This window comes from Thalassophryne amazonica, chromosome 4 (assembly GCF_902500255.1).
Source record: "Thalassophryne amazonica chromosome 4, fThaAma1.1, whole genome shotgun sequence".
Lineage (NCBI taxonomy): Eukaryota > Metazoa > Chordata > Actinopteri > Batrachoidiformes > Batrachoididae > Thalassophryne > Thalassophryne amazonica.
In genome coordinates this window covers 71,538,319-71,559,461 of record NC_047106.1, presented here as the reverse complement: position 1 = coordinate 71,559,461, position 21,143 = coordinate 71,538,319, and the positions used below count along the sequence as shown (strand labels likewise).

At 38.3% G+C, this 21,143-nt stretch overlaps 1 protein-coding gene across 2 annotated transcripts in view; it reads right to left on the bottom strand.

Annotated features, from left to right (window-relative positions):
* The window catches only part of kcnab1a (potassium voltage-gated channel, shaker-related subfamily, beta member 1 a), a 385,002-nt gene that overhangs the window by 49,898 nt on the left and 313,961 nt on the right, over positions 1-21,143 (bottom strand). For both annotated transcript variants that reach the window (XM_034168097.1, XM_034168098.1), the window contains exons 4-5: positions 5,168-5,247; positions 1,985-2,029 (exon numbers count right to left, since the gene is read on the bottom strand). In XM_034168097.1, the coding sequence (XP_034023988.1) occupies positions 1,985-2,029; positions 5,168-5,247 (125 nt within the window). The remainder of the gene's footprint in view (positions 1-1,984; positions 2,030-5,167; positions 5,248-21,143) is intronic.

The following is a 21,143-nucleotide window of genomic DNA, read 5'->3' as shown; positions in this document are numbered from 1 at the left end:
AGACATGTGACTGGAGTACAGATTTACAGTACCTGGGGTGACCAAATGCTTTATGGTAGTGGGGGAGAGAGGCAGAGTAAGCAGGGTTCTCTGATATTACTTATGAGTCCAGCTGTGGATGGAAAGAAGCTGTTTTTGTATCTTGACGTTTTAGTCCTGATGGACCTCAGCCTCTTGCCAGAGGAGAGGCATACAGGTCCTGTAGGGATGGCAGACTGCAGTCAGTCATCTTCACCTCTGCATGGATGATACGCTGCAGTCTGCTCCTGTCCTTAGCAGTGGCAGCAGCGTACCAGATGGTGATGGAAGAGTAGAGGATAGACTCATTGATGACAGTGTAGAAGTTCACATCATTGTTTTTTCTCTTTTTGCTCTGTATGCACCATTCTGCATTTAATCATTAGTGATTGATCTCTGCTCCCCTCCACAGCATGTCTTTTTCCTGGTTCTCTCCCTCAGCCCCAACCAGTCCCAGCAGAAGACTGCCCCTCCCTGAGCCTGGTTCTGCTGGAGGTTTCTTCCTGTTAAAAGGGAGTTTTTCCTTCCCACTGTCGCCAAGTGCTTGCTCACAGGGGGTCGTTTTGACCGTTGGGGTTTTTCCGTAATTATTGTATGGCTTTGCCTTACAATATAAAGCGCCTTGGGGCAACTGTTTGTTGTGATTTGGCGCTATATAAATAAAACTGATTTGATTTGATTTTTGGCAGGTTGAACTTCCTCCGTTGCCTCAGAAAGTACGTCCGCTGTGCTCTCTTGATGAGAGAACTGATGTTTAGCTTCCACTTGAGGTTCTGGGTTATGGTGATCCCCAGATAGGGGAAGGACTCCACAATGGCAACTGGGGAGTCACACAGGCTGATGGGGCAGCCAGAACTGAGTTCTTTCTGAAGTCAGCAACTATCTCCACTGCCTTGAGGGTGTTGAGCTCCAGATTGTTCTGTCTGCACCAGGACACCAGATGATCGATCTCTCACCTGGAGGCAGGCTCATCCCACACAAGCGCATCACCACACCACCCCCTCTTCCAGTGTTTCACTACAAGGGCACCTTTGGCTAAGATGTCCAATAACTCCACTGAAGGCTCGAGAAAAACAAGAAACAAATCCACGGGTCTTGTTCCCCTGATCTTCGTGAGCTCTTTGCGGGTGAGAGAGATCTAGGAACCTTTGTGTGTTACAAAAGTAACACAAAAAAACAAACTAAAGAGTGCATACCAAAACATTGAGGTGGCCCTCTGCAGTGCCATCTTGAAGACTGGTATCCTGTCCAGGGTATACCCCACCTCACACCCTGTGACTGCTAGGATAGGCTCCAGCTCCCCCACCCCCACCCACCGTGCCCCTTAATGGGAGAAAGTGGCTGAAGGTGAGTGAGTGAGTGAGTGACCACTGTTGCCACCTTGTGTGACTGGAAGAAACTCCTGCTTCGCTGTGCCGAGTGTGAAAAATAGATGGCAGAATGACAACATTGAACACTTCAAAAGACAAGGGCAAGAACTTTCTATAAACATGCAAATTTGTTGAGACTGGTTTAAACTGTATAACTATCACATCTTTTTTTTTAAAACTGGATGCCTGTCAGGTCTTACATATTGACCTTATTGGTCTTACGTGTCTTACACAGCATGGAGATGTTGCATCTTCTCATAACCCCATTCTGTAATAATTTGTAAGTGTGACTGCAGAAATAACCCCCGATAACACAGGATCTGTGGCTACTAGGCCACGTTGCATTTGCCATAATGTTGCGAAAAAAATCTACCTAAATTTTGACAGGGAAGAGACACAGTTGTTGTAATGACACAACATATTGCGGGCAATAAACTCTAGGCTCACAGGTCTTTTCTGACCCATGACTTTCCAGTTTGAGACCTATGCCTAAATCCTTATAGAGGCCTGGTCTTAGCAATGGGAATCAGCTATTTGCGTTGAGATAACAACAAAATATAAGGGCACACAAACACACATATTGATGTTACCATTACCTCCAGCATTTCTTCTTGATAATGTTTCCTAGAATGATTTCTGCCCTGCAAAGCAACATAAATGGAATGACATTATTAGATAATTTTTTTGGAATTCATAAACAATTCTTCCATAATACCTGGCTGAAACAATTCACTGTCACTAAACAGCTTCTGGTTCTCAATAAATAAAGGTTGTTTATGGAAATGTTGTTTAACTCTTCATAAAAGTATATAACTTTTATTAAAAGCAAAGAAAAAAACCCTTTTCAAATATCTAAATGTGTGTACAGTGCCCTCCAACAGTATCGGGCCGCTTGATATTTCACACATTTTAATTTGTTTATGCCATTTCAAATACAGAAAGTAAATCAGGCTTCTCAATATTAAAATTTCTAAAAAATATCTTCCTTAGACTCAAACTCAAAGCAAATCTCTACAACTTGATGTAAATTTATTTAAATATAAAAGATGTTGCATAAGTAATGGCTCCCTTTGGTGTAATACCTGTCAGTGTTATTACCAGTTTCCTTCAGACAAGTCAGTGGATGGATACATGAACATTTCCAAGTCACTGAATATGTCTTGGACTTTATTTACATCAATTATGTATAAATATAAACAGTATGTCACTCTGTGGTAAATCTGTGTGGACTAGACAGTTCTCAAAAACTGAGTGACTGTGCAAGAAGGAGAAGAGTGAGGAAAGACACCAAGACACTGTGACTGGAGAAATTGGGCACAGCATGTTTTGCATTTTGTATCCCCATTTATACAGCTTCATGATGAAGTGGTACAGAGGAGGATCTTCTTTCACCAAAACATCAAATCTAGACTTACATCTCAGCTGTACCTTCTGGCAAATTGTAGCTGAACGTTCAGTTTTCTTTTTAAGAAAACTCTCTTTTTGGAGGGCACTGTATGTATATAAAAACAATGTTTGTGTAAGAATATACATATGCTTGAGTGAAAATATGAGTGGGAGTCGAATCATAAATTACAACTTGCACTGCTGTTGATGACGATAGGTTTTGCATGCAGCTTCCTTCCCCTCCAGCTCGTGACAGATATGACATAAATGTGTTCTGATTTTGAAGTTTTATTCGTGATGACAGTTGCCAGTATCAGATGTGTCCTGCACTTCCATCAGACATTTTGAAAAATGGAGATCTTTTTTACATGTACAAACAGCAACCTCAGTGTGTGAAAAAAACTATGAAAGGCTAAATTAATTTGCAGGATTTTATGTTCATACTTCAGTCAGATTATTGAATCTGAAATGTAATCAGCTACTAAATACAAATTGTATGACCCTTTTTGTAATTTGTAATGTAATGGATTCCATGACAAAAAGAGTAGTGTAATTTGAATTCTTTTGGATTGCTTCAAAATCAACGATTGAAAATGATACACATTATACTAAAAGAATGGACACAACCACAAATGTTATTTCTCTTTAACTCACAACAAATTAAAATAAATAATTTTAAATTAAAACAAAATCTAATATATACTCAACAAAAATATAAACGCAACACTTTTGGTTTTGCTCCCATTTTGCATGAGATTAACTCAAAGATCTAAAACTTTTTCCACATACACAATATCACCATTTCCCTCAAATATTGTTCACAAACCAGTCTAAATCTGTGATAGTGAGCACTTCTCCTTTGCTGAGATAATCCATCCCACCTCACAGGTGTGCCATATCAAGATGCTGATTAGACACCATGATTAGTGCACAGGTGTGCCTTAGACTGCCCACAATAAAAGGCCACTCTGAAAGGTGCAGTTTTGTTTTACTGGGGGGGGATACCAGTCAGTATCTGGTGTGACCACCATTTGCCTCATGCAGTGCAACACATCTCCTTCGCATCATCCGTGAAGAGAACACCTCTCCAACGTGCCAAACGGCAGCGAATGTGAGCATTTGCCCACTCAAATTGGTTACAACGACGAACTGGAGTCAGGTCGAGACCCAGATGAGGACGACGAGCATGCAGATGAGCTTCCCTGAGACAGTTTCTGACAGTTTGTGCAGAAATTCTTTGGTTATGCAAACCGATTGTTCCAGCAGCTGTCCGAGTGGCTGGTCTCAGACGATCTTGGAGGTGAACATGCTGGATGTGGAGGTCCTGGGCTGGTGTGGTTACACGTGGTCTGCGGTTGTGAGGCTGGTTGGATGTACTGCCAAATTCTCTGAAACGCCTTTGGAGACGGCTTATGGTAGAGAAATGAACATTCAATACACGAGCAACAGCTCTGGTTGACATTCCTGCTGTCAGCATGCCAATTGCACGCTCCCTCAAATCTTGCGACATCTGTGGCATTGTGCTGCGTGATAAAACTGCACCTTTCAGAGTGGCCTTTTATTGTGGGCAGTCTAAGGCACACCTGTGCACTAATCATGGTGTCTAATCAGCATCTTGATATGGCACACCTGTGAGGTGGGATGGATTATCTCAGCAAAGGAGATGTGCTCACTATCACAGATTTAGACTGGTTTGTGAACAATATTTGAGAGAAATGGTGATATTGTACATGTGGAAAAAGTTTTAGATCTTTGAGTTCATCTCATACAAAATGGGAGCAACACCAAAAGTGTTGCGTTTATATTTTTGTTGAGTATATATGTCTCAAAGTTATTATCTGAAAATTATGCTTTTTTTTTCCAAAAAAGAAAAAATAAAATAAAATAAAAAATAAAAGAAATTACATTTAATGTTTATGGGTTTTGTTTTGTTTTTTTTTGATGCACATTATTAAATGTAAAGATATTCTTTCAAGAAGCTTTTGAGTCTTCCATCTTGTGCAGATTGTCTTTTTGTACATGCCTGCATTGTAAATACAATCTTAAAAAATTTAAGACAGAATATTGGATAGAGCTGCTTCTAGTTCACTTGGAGTTACTGAGATACAGTAACAGCATTGGATCATTGATTGTTTCATTATTTTAAAATTACCATATTTTAACAATCAAAATTAAATCAAGTCATCCTTGACAATGTACAATACTTTTCCAGTGTAATCTTATTTTTTGTAATCTGATTATGTAATCTCAGTTACTACCCAACCCTGTTTCCGTTTGATAAGATATTTATATTTATAGTTCTATATTGTGTGTAGGAAATGTGCATTTGCTGGTCTGGAGCATTACTGCACAGATTACTCAGTGATACACACTGAGGTTTCTATCACACCTACCTGCCGCCTGCATAGACCTCGGCTGTGTCAAACAGGTTCACTCCGTTCTCATAGGCAATCGTCATTAGCTGCTCTGCAACCTGTTGACGGGTCACACACAGAATGCACAAACATTATGAGCACCATCTTGGCGGTATATGGGCATCGGGTCAAAATAACATCCCATAACTACATTTGGAGGATGTCCAACTCCACTTTGACACATAATCTGAGTACAAAGAAAGGTGTAGGATACATAGAGGTTGTACAGTTGTATATAAAAGTTTGGGCACCCCTGATAATTTCCATGATTTTCCTTTATAAATCATTGGTTGTTTGGCTCAGAAATTCCAGTTAAATATATCATATAGCAGACAAACAGTGATATTTGAGAAGTGAAATGAAGTTTATATGATTTACAAAAAGTGTGCAATAATTTTTTAAACAAAATTATGCAGATGCATAAATTTGGGCACCCCAACAGAAAAAATACATCAATATTTAGTAGATCCTCCTTTTGCAGAAACAACAGCCTCTAAATGCTTCCTATAGCTTCCAATGAGAGTCTGGATTCTGGTTGAAGGTATTTTGGACCATTCTTCTTTACAAAACATCTCAGGTTTGTTGGTTTCCGAGCTTGGACAGCCTGCTTAAAATCACACCACAGATTTTCGATAATATTCAGGTCTGGGGACTGAGATGGCCATTCCAGAACGTTGTACTTGTTCCTCTGCATGAATGCCTTAGTAGATTTTGAGCAGTATTTAGGGTTGTTGTCTTGTTGAAAGATCCAGCCCAAGCGCAACTTCAACTTTGTCACTGATTCATGAACATTGTTCTCAAGAATCTGCTGATATTGATTGGAATCCATGTGACCCTTAACTTTAACAAGATTCCCAGTACCTGCACTGGCGACACAGCCACACAGCATGATGGAACCACCTCCAAATTTTACTGTAGGTAGCAAGTGTTTTTCTTAAAATGCTGTGTTCATTTTCAGCCATGCATACCAAGTCTTAAAGTAAATAAATATGCAATTGGTCACTGGATCCTTAAACTCTGGACATAATAAACTGTACATGGTGGATCCTTGATCTCTGGACATAAATAGAAATAAACAAAATCTGTAGTTTTTGTCAAAAGCATTTCCTTTCAGACATTATTGGCATGAATGTCTTTCCATACATCTGAGCTGAGCTCTAGCAGCCCACTGCGCTACACGTCAAGATGAAAGAAAGAAAGAAAGAAAGAAAACTGTTTATTTCGAACATTTGATACAACAACAATTACAAGATAGATCAGTAAAGACAACAACAAAAAAGTTCCTACTGTGTACCCAACATGTCCGAAAAGGGGTAGGGTGAAGCATCAGCTTATTTATCCCTACCCCTTCTTCCCCACAACCAGTAATACCCTTTGCCACATATACACATAAATTCCTACACACCTAAACCGATATCAATATATATATATATACATATATATACACACACATACATATACACATCAACATACACATATATACACATATACATATATACACATATATATACACAAACATAAATATACACCTACACATACCTACTTACATACAAAATACTATATATTTACAAGCCGAAGCAAACAACAAAAACACCCTAACCCTCATTACCCTTCCTCCTCCCTATACCCAGAAAAAACCATATTTTTGTACCGCTGTTTGAACTGGTTCATGCTTGGACATTGCTTGAGCCCCACTCCCAATCTGTTCCACATCCTCACCCCACAGACAGAAATACAGAAACCTTTTAATGTTGTTCGTGCCCACTGATGCTTTAAATTAAATTTCCCCCTCAGACTGTAATCCCCTGATCTGTTAAAAAACATATTTTTAATATTTGCTGGAAGTAAATTGTTTATTGCTTTATACACAATTTGTACTGTTTGAAAATGAACCAAGTCTGTGAATTTTAAGAATTTGGATTGTAAAAATAGTGGATTTGTATGATCTCTATAGCCAGTATTATGAATAATTCTTATAGCTCTTTTCTGCGTTACTGATAGTGATTGTGTTGTACCTTTATAAGTATTACCCCATACCTCTGCACAGTACTGTAAATATGGTAAAACCAGTGAGCAGTAAAGAATGCGGAGTGAGTTGTGGTCCAGAATATGTTTCGCTTTGTTTAGAACTGAAATGCTTCTTGACAGTTTACTTTGAATATGTTTTATATGAGTCTTCCAGTTTATCTTATCATCTATTATCACCCCCAGAAACTTATTTTCATGTACCCTTTCAATATCTACCCCCTCGACTTGTAACTGAACCTGTATATCTGTATTACAATAGCCAAATAACATGTATTTTGTTTTACTTAAGTTTAATGATAATTTATTTCTGTCAAACCATATTTTCAATTTTCCCATTTCTATACTGATCCTCCTCAGTAACTCCTGCAAATCCCCCCCTGAACAAAAATGCTTGTGTCATCTGCAAATAATACTAATTTTAATATTTTGGAAACATTGACAATATCATTTATATAAATTAGAAACAGTTTTGGACCCAATACTGACCCCTGTGGGACGCCACAAGCATTGTCCAAGCATGATGATGTATATTCCCCCAACTTCACAAACTGTTTTCTGTTACTTAAGTAGCTTCTCACCCAGTGCAACACCAACCCCCTAATCCCATACTGTTCAAGTTTATTGATTAATATGTCATGATTAATTGTATCAAAAGCCTTTTTAAGATCTATAAATATTCCAACTGAATGTAATTTGTGGTCTATGGCGTTTGTAATCTCCTCAACTGATTCTATTAATGCAAGTGATGTTGAACTATGTGCTCTGAATCCATATTGACTATCAGTAAGTAATTTATGTTTATTTATGAATTTGTCTAATCTATTATTGAATAACTTTTCTAATAATTTGGAAAATTGTGGAAGCAAAGAAACAGGTCTATAATTTGTGAAGTGGTGTCTATCCCCAGTCTTATACAGCGGCACAACCTTAGCTATTTTAATTTGATTGGGAAATTTACCGGTTTGAAATGATAAGTTACAGATGTATGTTAATGGTTCTACAATCCATTCAATGACCTGTTTTACCACCACCATATCAATTTCATTTAAATCGGTAGATGTTTTATATTTACAATTATTCACAATGTCTATAATTTCATTTCCATCCACTGCTGTGAGGAACATTGAACAGGGATTTCTTTCTATGAGATTATTATCCCAATCCTCAGGTTGGGAATCGGGAATTTTTTCTGCCAAGCTTGGTCCAATATTTACAAAAAAATTATTAAACCGTTGACTACCTCATCCTTATTTTCCTTCTTGACATTATTATCAATGAAATACTGAGGGTAACTCTGTTTTTTATTACCATTTTTGATAATGCTATTTAATATATCCCATATTCCTTTAATATTGTTTTTGTTATTATATAATATGTTACTATAATATTCCTTCCTACATACCCGTATAATATTAGTTAATCTATTTTTGTATTTCTTATATCTATTTTCTGCCTCTTTAGTCTTTAGTTTTATGAATTCTCTATACAGTGTATTTTTCTTATTACATGCATTTCGTAACCCTTTCGTCATCCATGGTCGAGCTTGGATTTTTTGTTTTCTGTAGTCTTGTTTAATTGGACAATTTTTATCATATAATGATGTAAATATTTGTAAAAAAGTTTCATATGCACTATCAACATCACTTTCACTGTATACCTTTTCCCAGTTTTGCTCCTGTAAATCCTTCTTTAGTGTGTTCATGTTTTCCTCTGTCCGCACTCGCCTGTATTTTATTTTCTCCTCTGGCTGATTCCGCCGATGGTTTCTATTATAAACGATGAAAACTGGTAGATGATCACTAATGTCATTGATTAATAATCCACTCACAGTGTTATTCTCAATATCATTGCTGAATATATTATCAATTAAGGTGGCACTATGGGATGTAATTCTGCTTGGCCTGGTGATTTTTGGATATAAACTCATACTGTACATTATACTGATAAATTCATCTGTTATTTTGTGCTTATTTGGATTGAGCAGATCAATATTTAAGTCACCACAAATGAACACAGTTTTTTGATTAGTTTTTGAGAACATTTTTCCCATACAGTCAGTGAATGTTTCAATACTAGATCCTGGTGCTCTATATATACAGCTGACTAATACATTTTTGCTTTTTTCTTCACATATTTCAATAGTTATACATTCTAATAAGTTATCAATCACAGTTGTCATATTGTCTACTATTTTATAATCCATGTTCTTATCCACATACACAGCCACTCCTCCTCCACTCTTATTCTTTCTGTTTACACAATTAAATTCATATCCATCCAGTTCAAAATCCATTCCTTTATCTTCATTGATCCATGTTTCTGATATAGCAATTATGTTAAATATTTTTTAAACTGACTTAAATATTCTTTAATGTTGTTAAAGTTTGCATATAGACTTCTGCTGTTGAAATGGATTATTGATAATTTGTTATCCGTTTTAATGATCCGATTAAACTGTTCATCTGTATAATAGCAACAACTGTCATTGATATTTGAGAAGAAATTATTGTCCGGGTCTATATCGTGCTCCAAGTCCAGTACATTGTGGTCTGTGTATTTAAATGTTCTCAGTTCTACTTTTCCATGATCAGCAATCCTTTGAGTTATATCCTTCTTGTCTCCAGATGTAGATGAATAGGTAGTAGATGAATAGGTTCCTCTGGTCTGTGTCATGGTGTTGTGATGTGTTTGTGTCCTCATACCTTATTGGTCATATCTGTCCAGATCCTCGCTTTAAGAAACACTATTGTTCATATTTGTCCAGCTCCTCTATGTTCCTTATTGCCATGACTTTTGCTTGTTCTGGTGATCCGTTCAGTTTGATGAATATTTTACAGTTTGAAGTCCATGTGTGCTGGATTTTTCCCTGTTTCTTCAAGAAGCGTGCTTTCCTGGCGATGTCGGCATTCCGTTTGGTGAGATGTTCATTGATGAATACGTTTGTCCCTTTCAGTTTTCTTCCTTGTTTTAACAGTGCTGTTTTGTGTTTTCTGTTGATGAATCTCATGATGACGGTTCGTTTATCACCGTCATTTCTCCGGGGCAGAGAGTGGCATGCTTCAATGTTATTTAAATCCATTTCTATACCTTTAGATAGGAGGAAATCAGCAACCTGTTTTTCCACAGAGCTGACCTCCTGTTCACTGGGATCCCCTCCGCTCTCATCTGTTACCGCCCGTGCGTAGGACCGTGGTTTGATGTGAAGACCTGTGATGATGACGTCATTAATTCTGGTGTACTGCTCCAATTCAGCCACTCTATTTTCCAGCTGCACCAGATGCCGGTCTTTCTCGGCGTTCTGGAGCCGTAATGCCTTCACCTCCTCCACCAGATCCATGATTGATTTCTGTTGCTGCTTCACAACAGAAATCTCCTCTGATAAAAAAGTCCAGAGATTTTTTAATATCGTCACCTTCCTCCGCTGTCAGAACCTTCTTAGGCCCCATGGTCGGTTTATGAGCAGCTTGTCGATCGCCGATGTTAACAGCCTGCGTTGTTTATCACCGGGATGGATCTGCACTGCGCTGGTGCCGCGCGGCCTCTGTGTTTCCACGCTGATGGATCCGCGGTGGCTGCACGAGGCCTCGGGGAAGCGGCACTCGTGACGCGCGGCTCTAATGACGCAGCGCGCGGCCTCAGTGAATTCACCACGTTGGGCCTCGGACGTTGTTGCTGTCCAGTCGCGGGGCTAAGTTGCCGGTTGAGGTGGTATTCCCACTGTCCGGGTTGGCAAACACCGGCGTGGCAGATGGCAACTACAAACACCACCTCTGAAAACTCAGGTACAAACTTTTTGCAGCTCGCTCTGACACACGCAGCTCTGACTGACTGTAATGTAATGTAATTCATAATGAATGCAGGACGTCTCATTTTTGGAGGAAAAATGTTTTAGTCGATTGTAGTTTATTGTCTGTATTACAGCATTTGGTGTCGTTTTATTTAAAGTGGCAATACATTTTGAAGTTATTAATTCCAACCAGACTCTGTCTCAGCAGAGAGCTGCGCAGCGTTTGGAGCTGTGCCAACAGAACGAAGGACAATTCTCAAGAGTCCCAGTTCGTGACTTTAATCCACACAAAAGTGACTCACGATTGACATATTTTAATGGCTTTGAGAGCGGTTAAGAAGCGGACTTGCCGCTTCTGAAGAACAGCAAATCAAAGAACCAACGAGCCAGCAAATCGAAGCACTGCTTCATTGGTTCACGCCTCAAAGTGGAGTCACGCTGCAGATGCGATTGATTACAGACATGCTGCAGGGTCTGTAATCAATGTAGAGAAATGATCATTTTCCCAACAAACACACTCAAAAACAACGGCTGCTCTGAAGGACCGATAAGGGAATCGTTAAGCAAAAAGACTATTGATATCGGTGGATCGAATAATTTCTTAACGATACCCGAAAAGAACCGGTTCTCAATACCCAACCCTAATCCAGACAACCAATGATTTATAAAGGAAAATCATGAAAATGATCAGGGGTGCCCAAACTTTTGCATACAACTGTATGTAGGCAGGTAATTAGTCATGGCCATGTTTGTGTCTTATACAGGACGACAGATGACAGTCTGATTTATTTCATGTTGACCAAAGTATACCAGCACCTCACACATATTTACAGTCTCAGAAATGAGAGGTTTTCTGGCACGTCAATGGATACAATTGGCTAACCTCTGCAAAAAAAATAATAATGAAGAAAAAAAATTAGAAAAATTGTCCTTGGCCACAAACAGGGTGTGAATTCATGCCCTCAAGATTGTTGATACAATAACTTAAAAAAAACATTACCATATTTAAAAATATAATATGAGGACAGAATAATAAAAAATTTGGTGACTTTTGATGCACCAGATCAACCCAATAAGAAACTTTGTTTTGCCTACAGAATATCCCATATGTGTTTGCCAACTGTTGCTTGCTCAGTGGATTGATTAGTTTATATTAGTTGTAAATATACTCTGAATAATTTACTGTTAATTTTCACTGTCTTTTATTTGGCCAAAAATTACTTGCACCACAGAAAGTACCTTTTTGGAGTTGCACTCAAATCTCGTTGTAATGCAAATTACAATGACAATAAAGGCGATTCTGATTCTGATTAATGGTAACGGTGGGAGAGGGAGAGAGAGAGAGAGAGAGAGAAAGAGAGAGAGAGAGAGAAAGTTCACACAAAAATGTACTGAATCAGAGTTAAACAGTTACTGTCTGTTCCATAGCAGTTACATTCTAATAAAGAAATACAAACTGTGCAGTGGACATTGTATCAATTCAGCTGTGAAAGAAAAAGCAGTATGTGGTTTTCTAGATAGATACTGTTTCTGCACAGAAATGTACTGAAGCTGAGAAATCTGTTCATCAGTAGTTACATTCTAAAATTCAAGCAACAGCTTCACAAATAAATGAATGAATGAATTGAATGAATGAACAAATTTATTCGGCACACACAAATCCGAAAGAACAAAAACACACAAATAACATGAGTATTATATAAACAAAACCTGTGAGTCCGAAAGGGTGTGGGCAGAAGCAAAGCTTATCAACGCCCACCCCTGCTAGTACAAGTCCAACAGTTATAACAGTCATAATAACATAAACACAAATTCACAACACACTACATATCAACACACAGACATACACTTCAATGTTCATTTGCACTTCAATTCATGTATAATTATATTATGTATATATATAAAGCACCAAATCACAACAAATTTGGCCCAAGTCACTTTACTCAAATAAGGACTAACCTTACCGACCCCCAGAGCAAGCATGAGGCAACTGTGGTGAGGAAAAACTCCCTCTTAGGAAGAAACCTCAAGCAGACCAAGCTCTAGGGGGTGACCCTCTGCTTGGGCCATGCCATATATATATATATATATATATATATATATATACATACACACATACATGCACCTACATCAATATACTACACCTACATACGTACATTTTAAATATACACATACGTACCCATTTCTAATTTAAACAGTCCCTATAAATCAAATCATATTGTTATCTTTATGATACCTAGACATGATGTTCTTTTTGAGTAGTTTCTTGAATCGTACTAAGGTACCACACATTAATCTCTGTTGAACATTTGTTCCATTTCCTCACCCCAACCACAGACACACAAAAACCCTTTACATTTGTTCTTACTGATGGTTTCATAAAAAGTGCACAACCTCTTAAACTATAACTGGGTTCCCTCAATCTGAACAGATTCTGGACATGTCTCGGTAAGGCTTGGTTTTTTCGCATGAAACAAAGTTTGAATTGTGATATAATCAACCAGATCTCTGAATTTTAATACATTTAAAGACACAAATAGAGAATGAGTTGGATCACGATAGTGTTTATTGCAGATAACTCGTACGGCTCGTTTTTGCAAAAGAAACATTGGATTGATGTTTGATTTGTGTTTCCCCTCAACTCAACACAATATGTCATATATGGTACCATCAGAGAATGATATAAAGCAAGTAACCCTTCTTGCGGCAGTGCATCTTTGGCTTTATACAGAATGACAATAGTTTTTGACAATTTCGATTTGACATAATTTATATGTGATTTCCAGCTAAGTTTATTATCAATTACAACACCTAAAAATTTCCTTGTTGTTTATGGTTAAATTTTTACATTTGGGTGCCTGTTTATTTCCAAATATAATACATTTGGTTTTCCCAAGGTGGAGTGACAACTTATTAGCGTCAAACCAAGCCTTAAACTTTTCCAGTTCTTTCTCCATCATGTCCAGAAAATGTTCAAGATTATCACCACTGCAAACACAGTGGTATCATCCGCAAAAAGGACACATCTCAGTGATATTGACACCCAACTTATATCATTTTTATACAATATAAACAACAAAGGACCCAACACTGAACCCTGCGGCACCCCACATGTGACTTCCCTGAGCTCAGAGTTTGTATTATTAAATTGAACATACTGAAATCTGCCATGTAAATAACTAGTTATCCATTCATATGCCAGACCTCTGATACCGTATTTCTGCAGTTTAGTTAATAATATTCCATGGTTAATCGTGTCAAATGCTTTCTGCAAATTAAAAAAAAAACACCTACTGTGTATTGTTTATTGTCAATTGCAGTTGCTATATAAAGTCCATCAAAGCCTGTGATGTAGTTCGAAACTTTCTGAATCTGTATTGTTCTTCACTTATTATGTCCTTCTTCAATAAATAATCATTCAATCTTTTAGCAAATATTTTTTCCAAAATTTTGGAAAATTGTGGCAGGAGTGATATAGGTCTATAATTATAATTAGTTTTAAACAGAGGTATTACAGAGGTATTACTTTGGCTATTTTCATTTGAGAGGGAAATTTACCAGTACTAAGAGACATATTGCAAATGTAACTGAACGGTTTTACTATACAATCAATAATTTTTTTTTAATAAAGCCATATCCAAATTATTGAAATCAGTCGATTTCTTACTTTTTGAACCATGAACCAGATCAAGCATTTCCCTTTCATCGGTACCACCAATAAACACTGAAACAGACTTGTTAAATGTTGAATTATTTACCCAGAAGTTATTAGTCAATGAATCAATTTTACTTGCAAGATTTTTACCCACATTAACGAAGTATTCGTTAAAGTGGTCAGCAATGGACTTGTTGTTATCAACTGTGATGTTGTTGTTATTATGAAAATTAATATGAAAAAATGAAGGATAATCTCTAGTAGTTCTATTCTTATTTATTATTTCATTTAAAATGTTCCATGTATTTTTGATGTTATTTCTACTTTTGAGAAGTAACTCACTGTAATATCTTTTCTTACTGAGTCTCATGATGTTGGTTAACTTATTCTTATGAGGTCTGTTAGAAAAGTATCTGACCTTTTTATTTTTTGCAAAAACCTGATTGATTTGAATCACGTGTGCTTGCATGAGCCAACCTTGAACCTTTGTGCGCATGCGTGAATTTTTTCACGCCTGTTGATTGCGTCATTTGCTGGTAAGCAGCCTTTGTGTGAGGATGGGTGTTGTCTCTCATCGGATTTTCATTTCAAGGAAAATGGCGGAACGACTGAAGCAGCGCTACTGCATCAAATTTTGCCAGAAACTGGGCGACAGCCAGGTGGAAACCATTCGGAAGATTCAGGCGGCATTCAGTGACGATGCTTTGGGCATCACACAGATTAAGGAGCGGTACAACCGGTTTAAAGACGTCCGCACAACGGTGGAGAGCACGCTGCGCTCCGGTCGGTCATCAACATGCTGAAATGACCAGATCATTTCCAAAGTGAACGCTGTGGTGATGTGGGAACATCGTGTGACTATCTGAGAAAATGCGGAAGAGGTGGACATCAGCACTTTTTTGGTACATTCCACTGTGAAAGAAGATTTGGCCATGAAAAGAGTGGCGGAGGAATTCTTTCCTGAAGCTTCTGACGAAGTCTCACAGGACATGCTGGACTCCGAAAAATGATGCCCACCTCATCCACCATTCAGAAGATTCAGATGGCTTTCGGTGGCTTTTCAGTCGTGTGACTATCCGAGAAATTGTGGAAGAGGTGGGCATGTCACAGCATGTCCTGTGAGACTTCACCACGGAGGAGCTTTTGCTCTTTAAACCGGTTGTACCGCTCCTTAATCTGTGTGATGCCCAAAGCATCGTCACCGAAAGCCGCCTGAATCTTCCGAATGGTTTCCACCTGACTGTCGCCCAGTTTCTGGCAAAATTTGATGCAGTTGCACTGCTCCAGTCGTTCTGCCATTTTCCTTGAAATGAAAACCCGACGAGAGACTCCACCCATCCTCACACAAAGGCTGCTTACAGCAAATGACGCAATCGACAGGCGTGAAAAAATTCACGCATGCGCACGAAGGTTCAAGGTTGGCTCATACAAACACACGTGATTCATATCCATCAGGTTTTGCAAAAAATAAAAAGGTCGGATCCTTTCCAGCAGACCTCGTATGTTTTATGTTTACTTCAGCTTCCTTAGTTCATAGATTTATGAATTGTTTATACAGTACGTTTTTCTTTTTACATGCCCTCTGAAGTCCCTTAGTTATCCATGGTTTATTGCTGTATTGACTTTTGTACACTTTGTCAACAAGAGGACAGTGTTTGTCATATAACCTGGAAATAATGGAAATAAAAGCATCATATGACCTGTCAACATCAACAACAAAAACATCTGACCAGTTCTGACTTGATAAATCCTCCCTTAAATTTTCAACTGATTCAGGTGTTACTTTTCTACTCATGATTTTAGTATTACTTTGATACTTATAACAGCCATCCAGTGCAAAACTGAAAAACAGGCAAATGATCAGTAATATCACTGACCAGTAGTCCCGCACTAAGATTACCGAATACAGCGTTGGTTAAAATATTGTCGATAAGAGTTGTTGAGTCCATAGTTACTCTGCTAGGATGAATGATGGTTGGAAACAGTCCTAAACAGTACAAGGTGTTTATAAATGAGGTGATCTGTGGATGATTATGAGGATTTAAAAATCTATATTGAAATCTCCACAGACAAATAAGTGTTTATTTCTGTTAATTTTGTTATACATTCCCAAGACAACATCTTCAAAGGTGTCAATATTTGCCCCAGGAGCTCTGTAATGCAACTAACAACCATGTTTTTGGAGTTTATAAATGTAATTTCTACGGTAACACATTCCATGATGTTGTCCACTGAAAATGACATGTTGATAACTAATTTACAATTGTAATCTGATCGTACATACAATGCAACGCCCCCGCCCCTTTTCTCGTCTGCCAATTAACCAGGAACAGTTCGTAACCATCGAGATATACTAGATCTTTATTATCCTCAGTTAACCATGTATCTAAAATTGCAATAACTGAAAAAAATTTTTGGGATGTTTTCAAACAATCATTAATACTGGACATAAGTGAAAGACTTCTACTGTTAAAATGCATAAGTGAAAAATCTTCATCATTGATTTTATAATCTTTGAATTGTTCTTCTGTGAAATATTTGCACTGTCGCACGATATTCTCACTAAAAGGAATCTGGATCATTATCAGATTCGAAGGGGCGGTTAGCAGAATTATTATAATTAAATGTTTCTAGGCAGAGCTCCTGGGCAGAAATAAACAGATCATTTTCCTTGGTCATTATATCCCTCTTGTCTCCGGGTGTAGATGATGTGGATGAATAGGTTGCTCCAGTCTGTCTCATGGTGCTGTGTTGTCTTTGAGTCCTCATACCTTATTGTTCATATTTGTCCAGCTCCTCGATGTTTCTATTACTATGACTTTTGCTTGTTCAGGCGTTCCGTTCAATTTAATGAATATTTTACAGTTGAAGTCCATGTGTGTTGTATTTTTCCCTGTTTCTTTAAGAAGCGTGCTTTTCTGGCAATGTTGCCATTTTGCTTGGTCAGATGTTCATTGATGAAACGTTTGACCCTTTCTTCTTTGTTTTAACAGTGCGGTTTTGTGTTTTATGTTAATAAATCTCATGATGACGGCTCGTTTGTCACCGTCATCTCTCCGGGGCAGAGGGTGGCACGCTTCAATATTGCTCAAATCCATCTCTATACCTTTGGATTGAAGGAAGTCAGCCACCTGTTGCTCCACAGAGCTGACCTCCTGCTTACTGGGCTCCCCTCCGCTCTCATCTATCACCGCCCCTGCATAGGACCGTGGTTTGATGTAAAGACCTGTGATGATGACATCATTAATTCTGGTGTATTGTTCCAATTCAGCCACTCAATTTTCCAAATGAACCAGACACCAGTCTTTCTCGGTGTTCTGGAGCCATAACGCCTTTACCTCCTCCACCAGATCATGATTGATTTCTGCTGCAGTTTCACAACAGAAATCACCTCCGATAAAAAGTCCAGAGACTTTTTAATGTTATCACCCTCCTCCACTGTCAGAACCTTCTTAGGCCCCATGGCCGACTTGTGGGCTGCTTGTTAGCAATCGCCGATGTTGTCAGCCTGTGTTGTTGGTCACCGCGAGCCGGGATGAATCTACACTGTGCTGGTGGCGCACGGCCTCAGTGTATCCGCACTGATGGGTTCGCAGTTGCTGCTCGAGGCCTCGGGGAAGCTGCGCTCGTGACCCGCGGCTTCAGTGAACACATTAAATCCACACAAACCAAAGGTTTGTATGAAAATAGCTGAAGCAGACACTTCTTCATTCTCTTTTTCAACACCTGACGTTTTTGAAGTTGTGGACTGTGTGTGTGTGTGGCACATATTCTTCCACATTTTTGCCAACACAGAAGCCATAAATCATGTCATCAGGATCTAATTTACCCATACTTGTTTTTTTTTTTTATTGCAGGGAGACTATAAATGAATTTGCCATCATTTCCCTGTTGACTTTGTGTGTTTTCATAAGCGCTCCTGTGAATACTATGTGTATCTCACTTGTGGACTTTGTTGAACCGTGTGTGTGCCCACAGATGTTTGTGCAGTTTGTGGGAGTGTGTATGCATTGTGCTGCAGTTTTTGGTGGTGGCAGACAGTTGAGGTGTTGCTTCTGAAAGAACTGGATAATCTCCACTCTGAGAATCTGTTTCAGCATAACTCAGATGCAACAGCAACACCAATCAACAGGTCAGCAATCCAAGCATATCTGTGATCACACTAATGAAATGTTGAACCTTATCCATGGCGTAAGAGGTGGAAATAAAATGCATTTTATTATTTGATGATGATTTAAAAGTTACAATAAGTTGTTTCAAACTGTGCCTTTGAAAGGTCTCTTTTTATTTAAAAAAGACATATTACAAGTCATTCCAGCAAAGTGTGAGCAGATGGCATATCCTTGTGGCCACAGTGGGGTTTAAACACAGATTGGTCATACCTGAGACCAAGGCTCTACCCAGTCAGTCAAAGGGGAATTCCCCAGTAGTCAAGCGAATAGGAACATCTTTTCAATGTGGACTTCACCTTGTTAAGATCTAGTACCAAAGACATCCAGTTGTCACCTTAATGAGCTGTCCTATGAGAAAATCATGCGGGTGGTGATATAGGTGTCCCGATGGCCTGACTCGGATTTTGATGAAATTTTCACAGTTACCCTTCAAATAGATTGATTAGGCATGGTAAAGTTTTTTTTTTTTTTTTATCATACCACATTTTACCCCATTTTTGGTCAATTCAAAATTTGATGTCAAAACACCCTGAGAATCCATTACATTAAAATATATAGAATAGAATAGAAACAGTAATTGTTTAAGAATAGAATATAGTAAAAATGACCAACTTTGACAAAGCAATTTTCAAATCCAAGCACATTATTAATTTTATTTTATTGAGAAGAACATTAGAAATAAGTTTCATGCTTTTGTTATCATTTGCAACTTTCTATACTGTATTGTTGAGACATAGAGGGCTGTCACTGTTGGACAATATGTCAGCCATCGGTGAGTGCACTTTTCACTCTTAGAGTGATGAAAACATTTCCATTTTTTTCTCCATGGAACATGGTAGACTTTTTTATTATTATTCTATTTTTCTCGTTATTTTTTTAATAAAATAGTAATGAAATAATAACAAATAATTTGTTTTTATTTCAATATTTATTTTATTTAATTTTATTATTATTTACAGTGCTTTTTCTTCTGTGCCTACAGTTGTTAATTTTACATATCAACAGCATGGTTGGTTAGTTGGTTGGATTTATTTAATAAAATTCATACCTGTATAATAATAAGTACTGTATAATAATACAGAGGATAACAAATTAAAGTATAAAACACTTATTTCCAATGTGGTCCTCAAAGCTTCATAGCGGTCCACAGTCATCCTGAGCAGCAGAGAAGGTGCGTTGTCCAGTGGAAGTAAGTTTATTGCGTCGGTCCGGCCATGCACACACGTCAGTGGGCTAGATGAGTCCGGTCTAAACCTAATCTAATGGAAGTAAGTTTCATGCATTGGAGCAGCCATGCATGCACATCAGGGCTGGATGAGTCCTGTCCAGCACAGACAAGCTGCATCATCCATCAGAAGTAAGTTTAATGTTTCATTGTATCATCTTCAGCAATTTGCGGCGAGGTGGCTGTTCCAGCATATCGAGGTGGATCCTAGAGTCTGTGAGTGTGTCAAGGAGTGTTTTGACACAGATCCCAGAGCACAGCCAGCAGATTGTATACTGGTCATTCTCAGGACGAGAGGACAATAATTCCAGCACCAACAATACTATTGATGAGACGCAGCTCCTGGACATCATTCTGCAAGTCAGTGAGTGGCACTGTCCACGTTTTTTCTTCCACGTTTTTTAAATTATTATTTATTCACTACTATTTCATTATTTATTTTATTGTGTTATTATTTACAGTGCTTTTCTTGCGTGTTTACAGTAAAGGGAATTTTTCACAACCTCTTTTCACACTTAGCAGTCCACAGCCATCCTCAGCACTTTGTGCACAAACTTGTCATCATTTTAGCCACACGAATGGCTGTTAAATTTGTGCCATACGGCATTTCCCTACAAATCCTTGCACCTGCAAAGGCTGTTCAAGTGGTACTGGACATTCACTTGATTGCAGTGCAGCATTTATGCTGCACTTGCATGCTACGTATGTGGACTACTCACAATTTTTGGCCCTTTTATTGCTGCAAATTTGTGTATTTGGCCCACATTCAAGCAGCATGCGCTAACATGTCATAAATACCAATTCAGTGAGACTTCAACTGAAAAATTGTCATTAATTTGCCTGTTTTGTTGCAATTTTGTGTCTCCAACCACTCCTCAACAGTTGCAGCCCAGTGAGATACTACCCTTAACCTCCAACACACTCTTAATATGCTCTACCTTTTAGAATAACCCAAACACCATTTCTCCTCCCATCCACACCATAATAGAACATTCTGAATCCACCTGTGATGATTCTGGCCTTAGTTCCTTTCCACTTGGTCTCTTGTATACACAGTATATCTACCTTTCTCCTCAACATCTTATCAG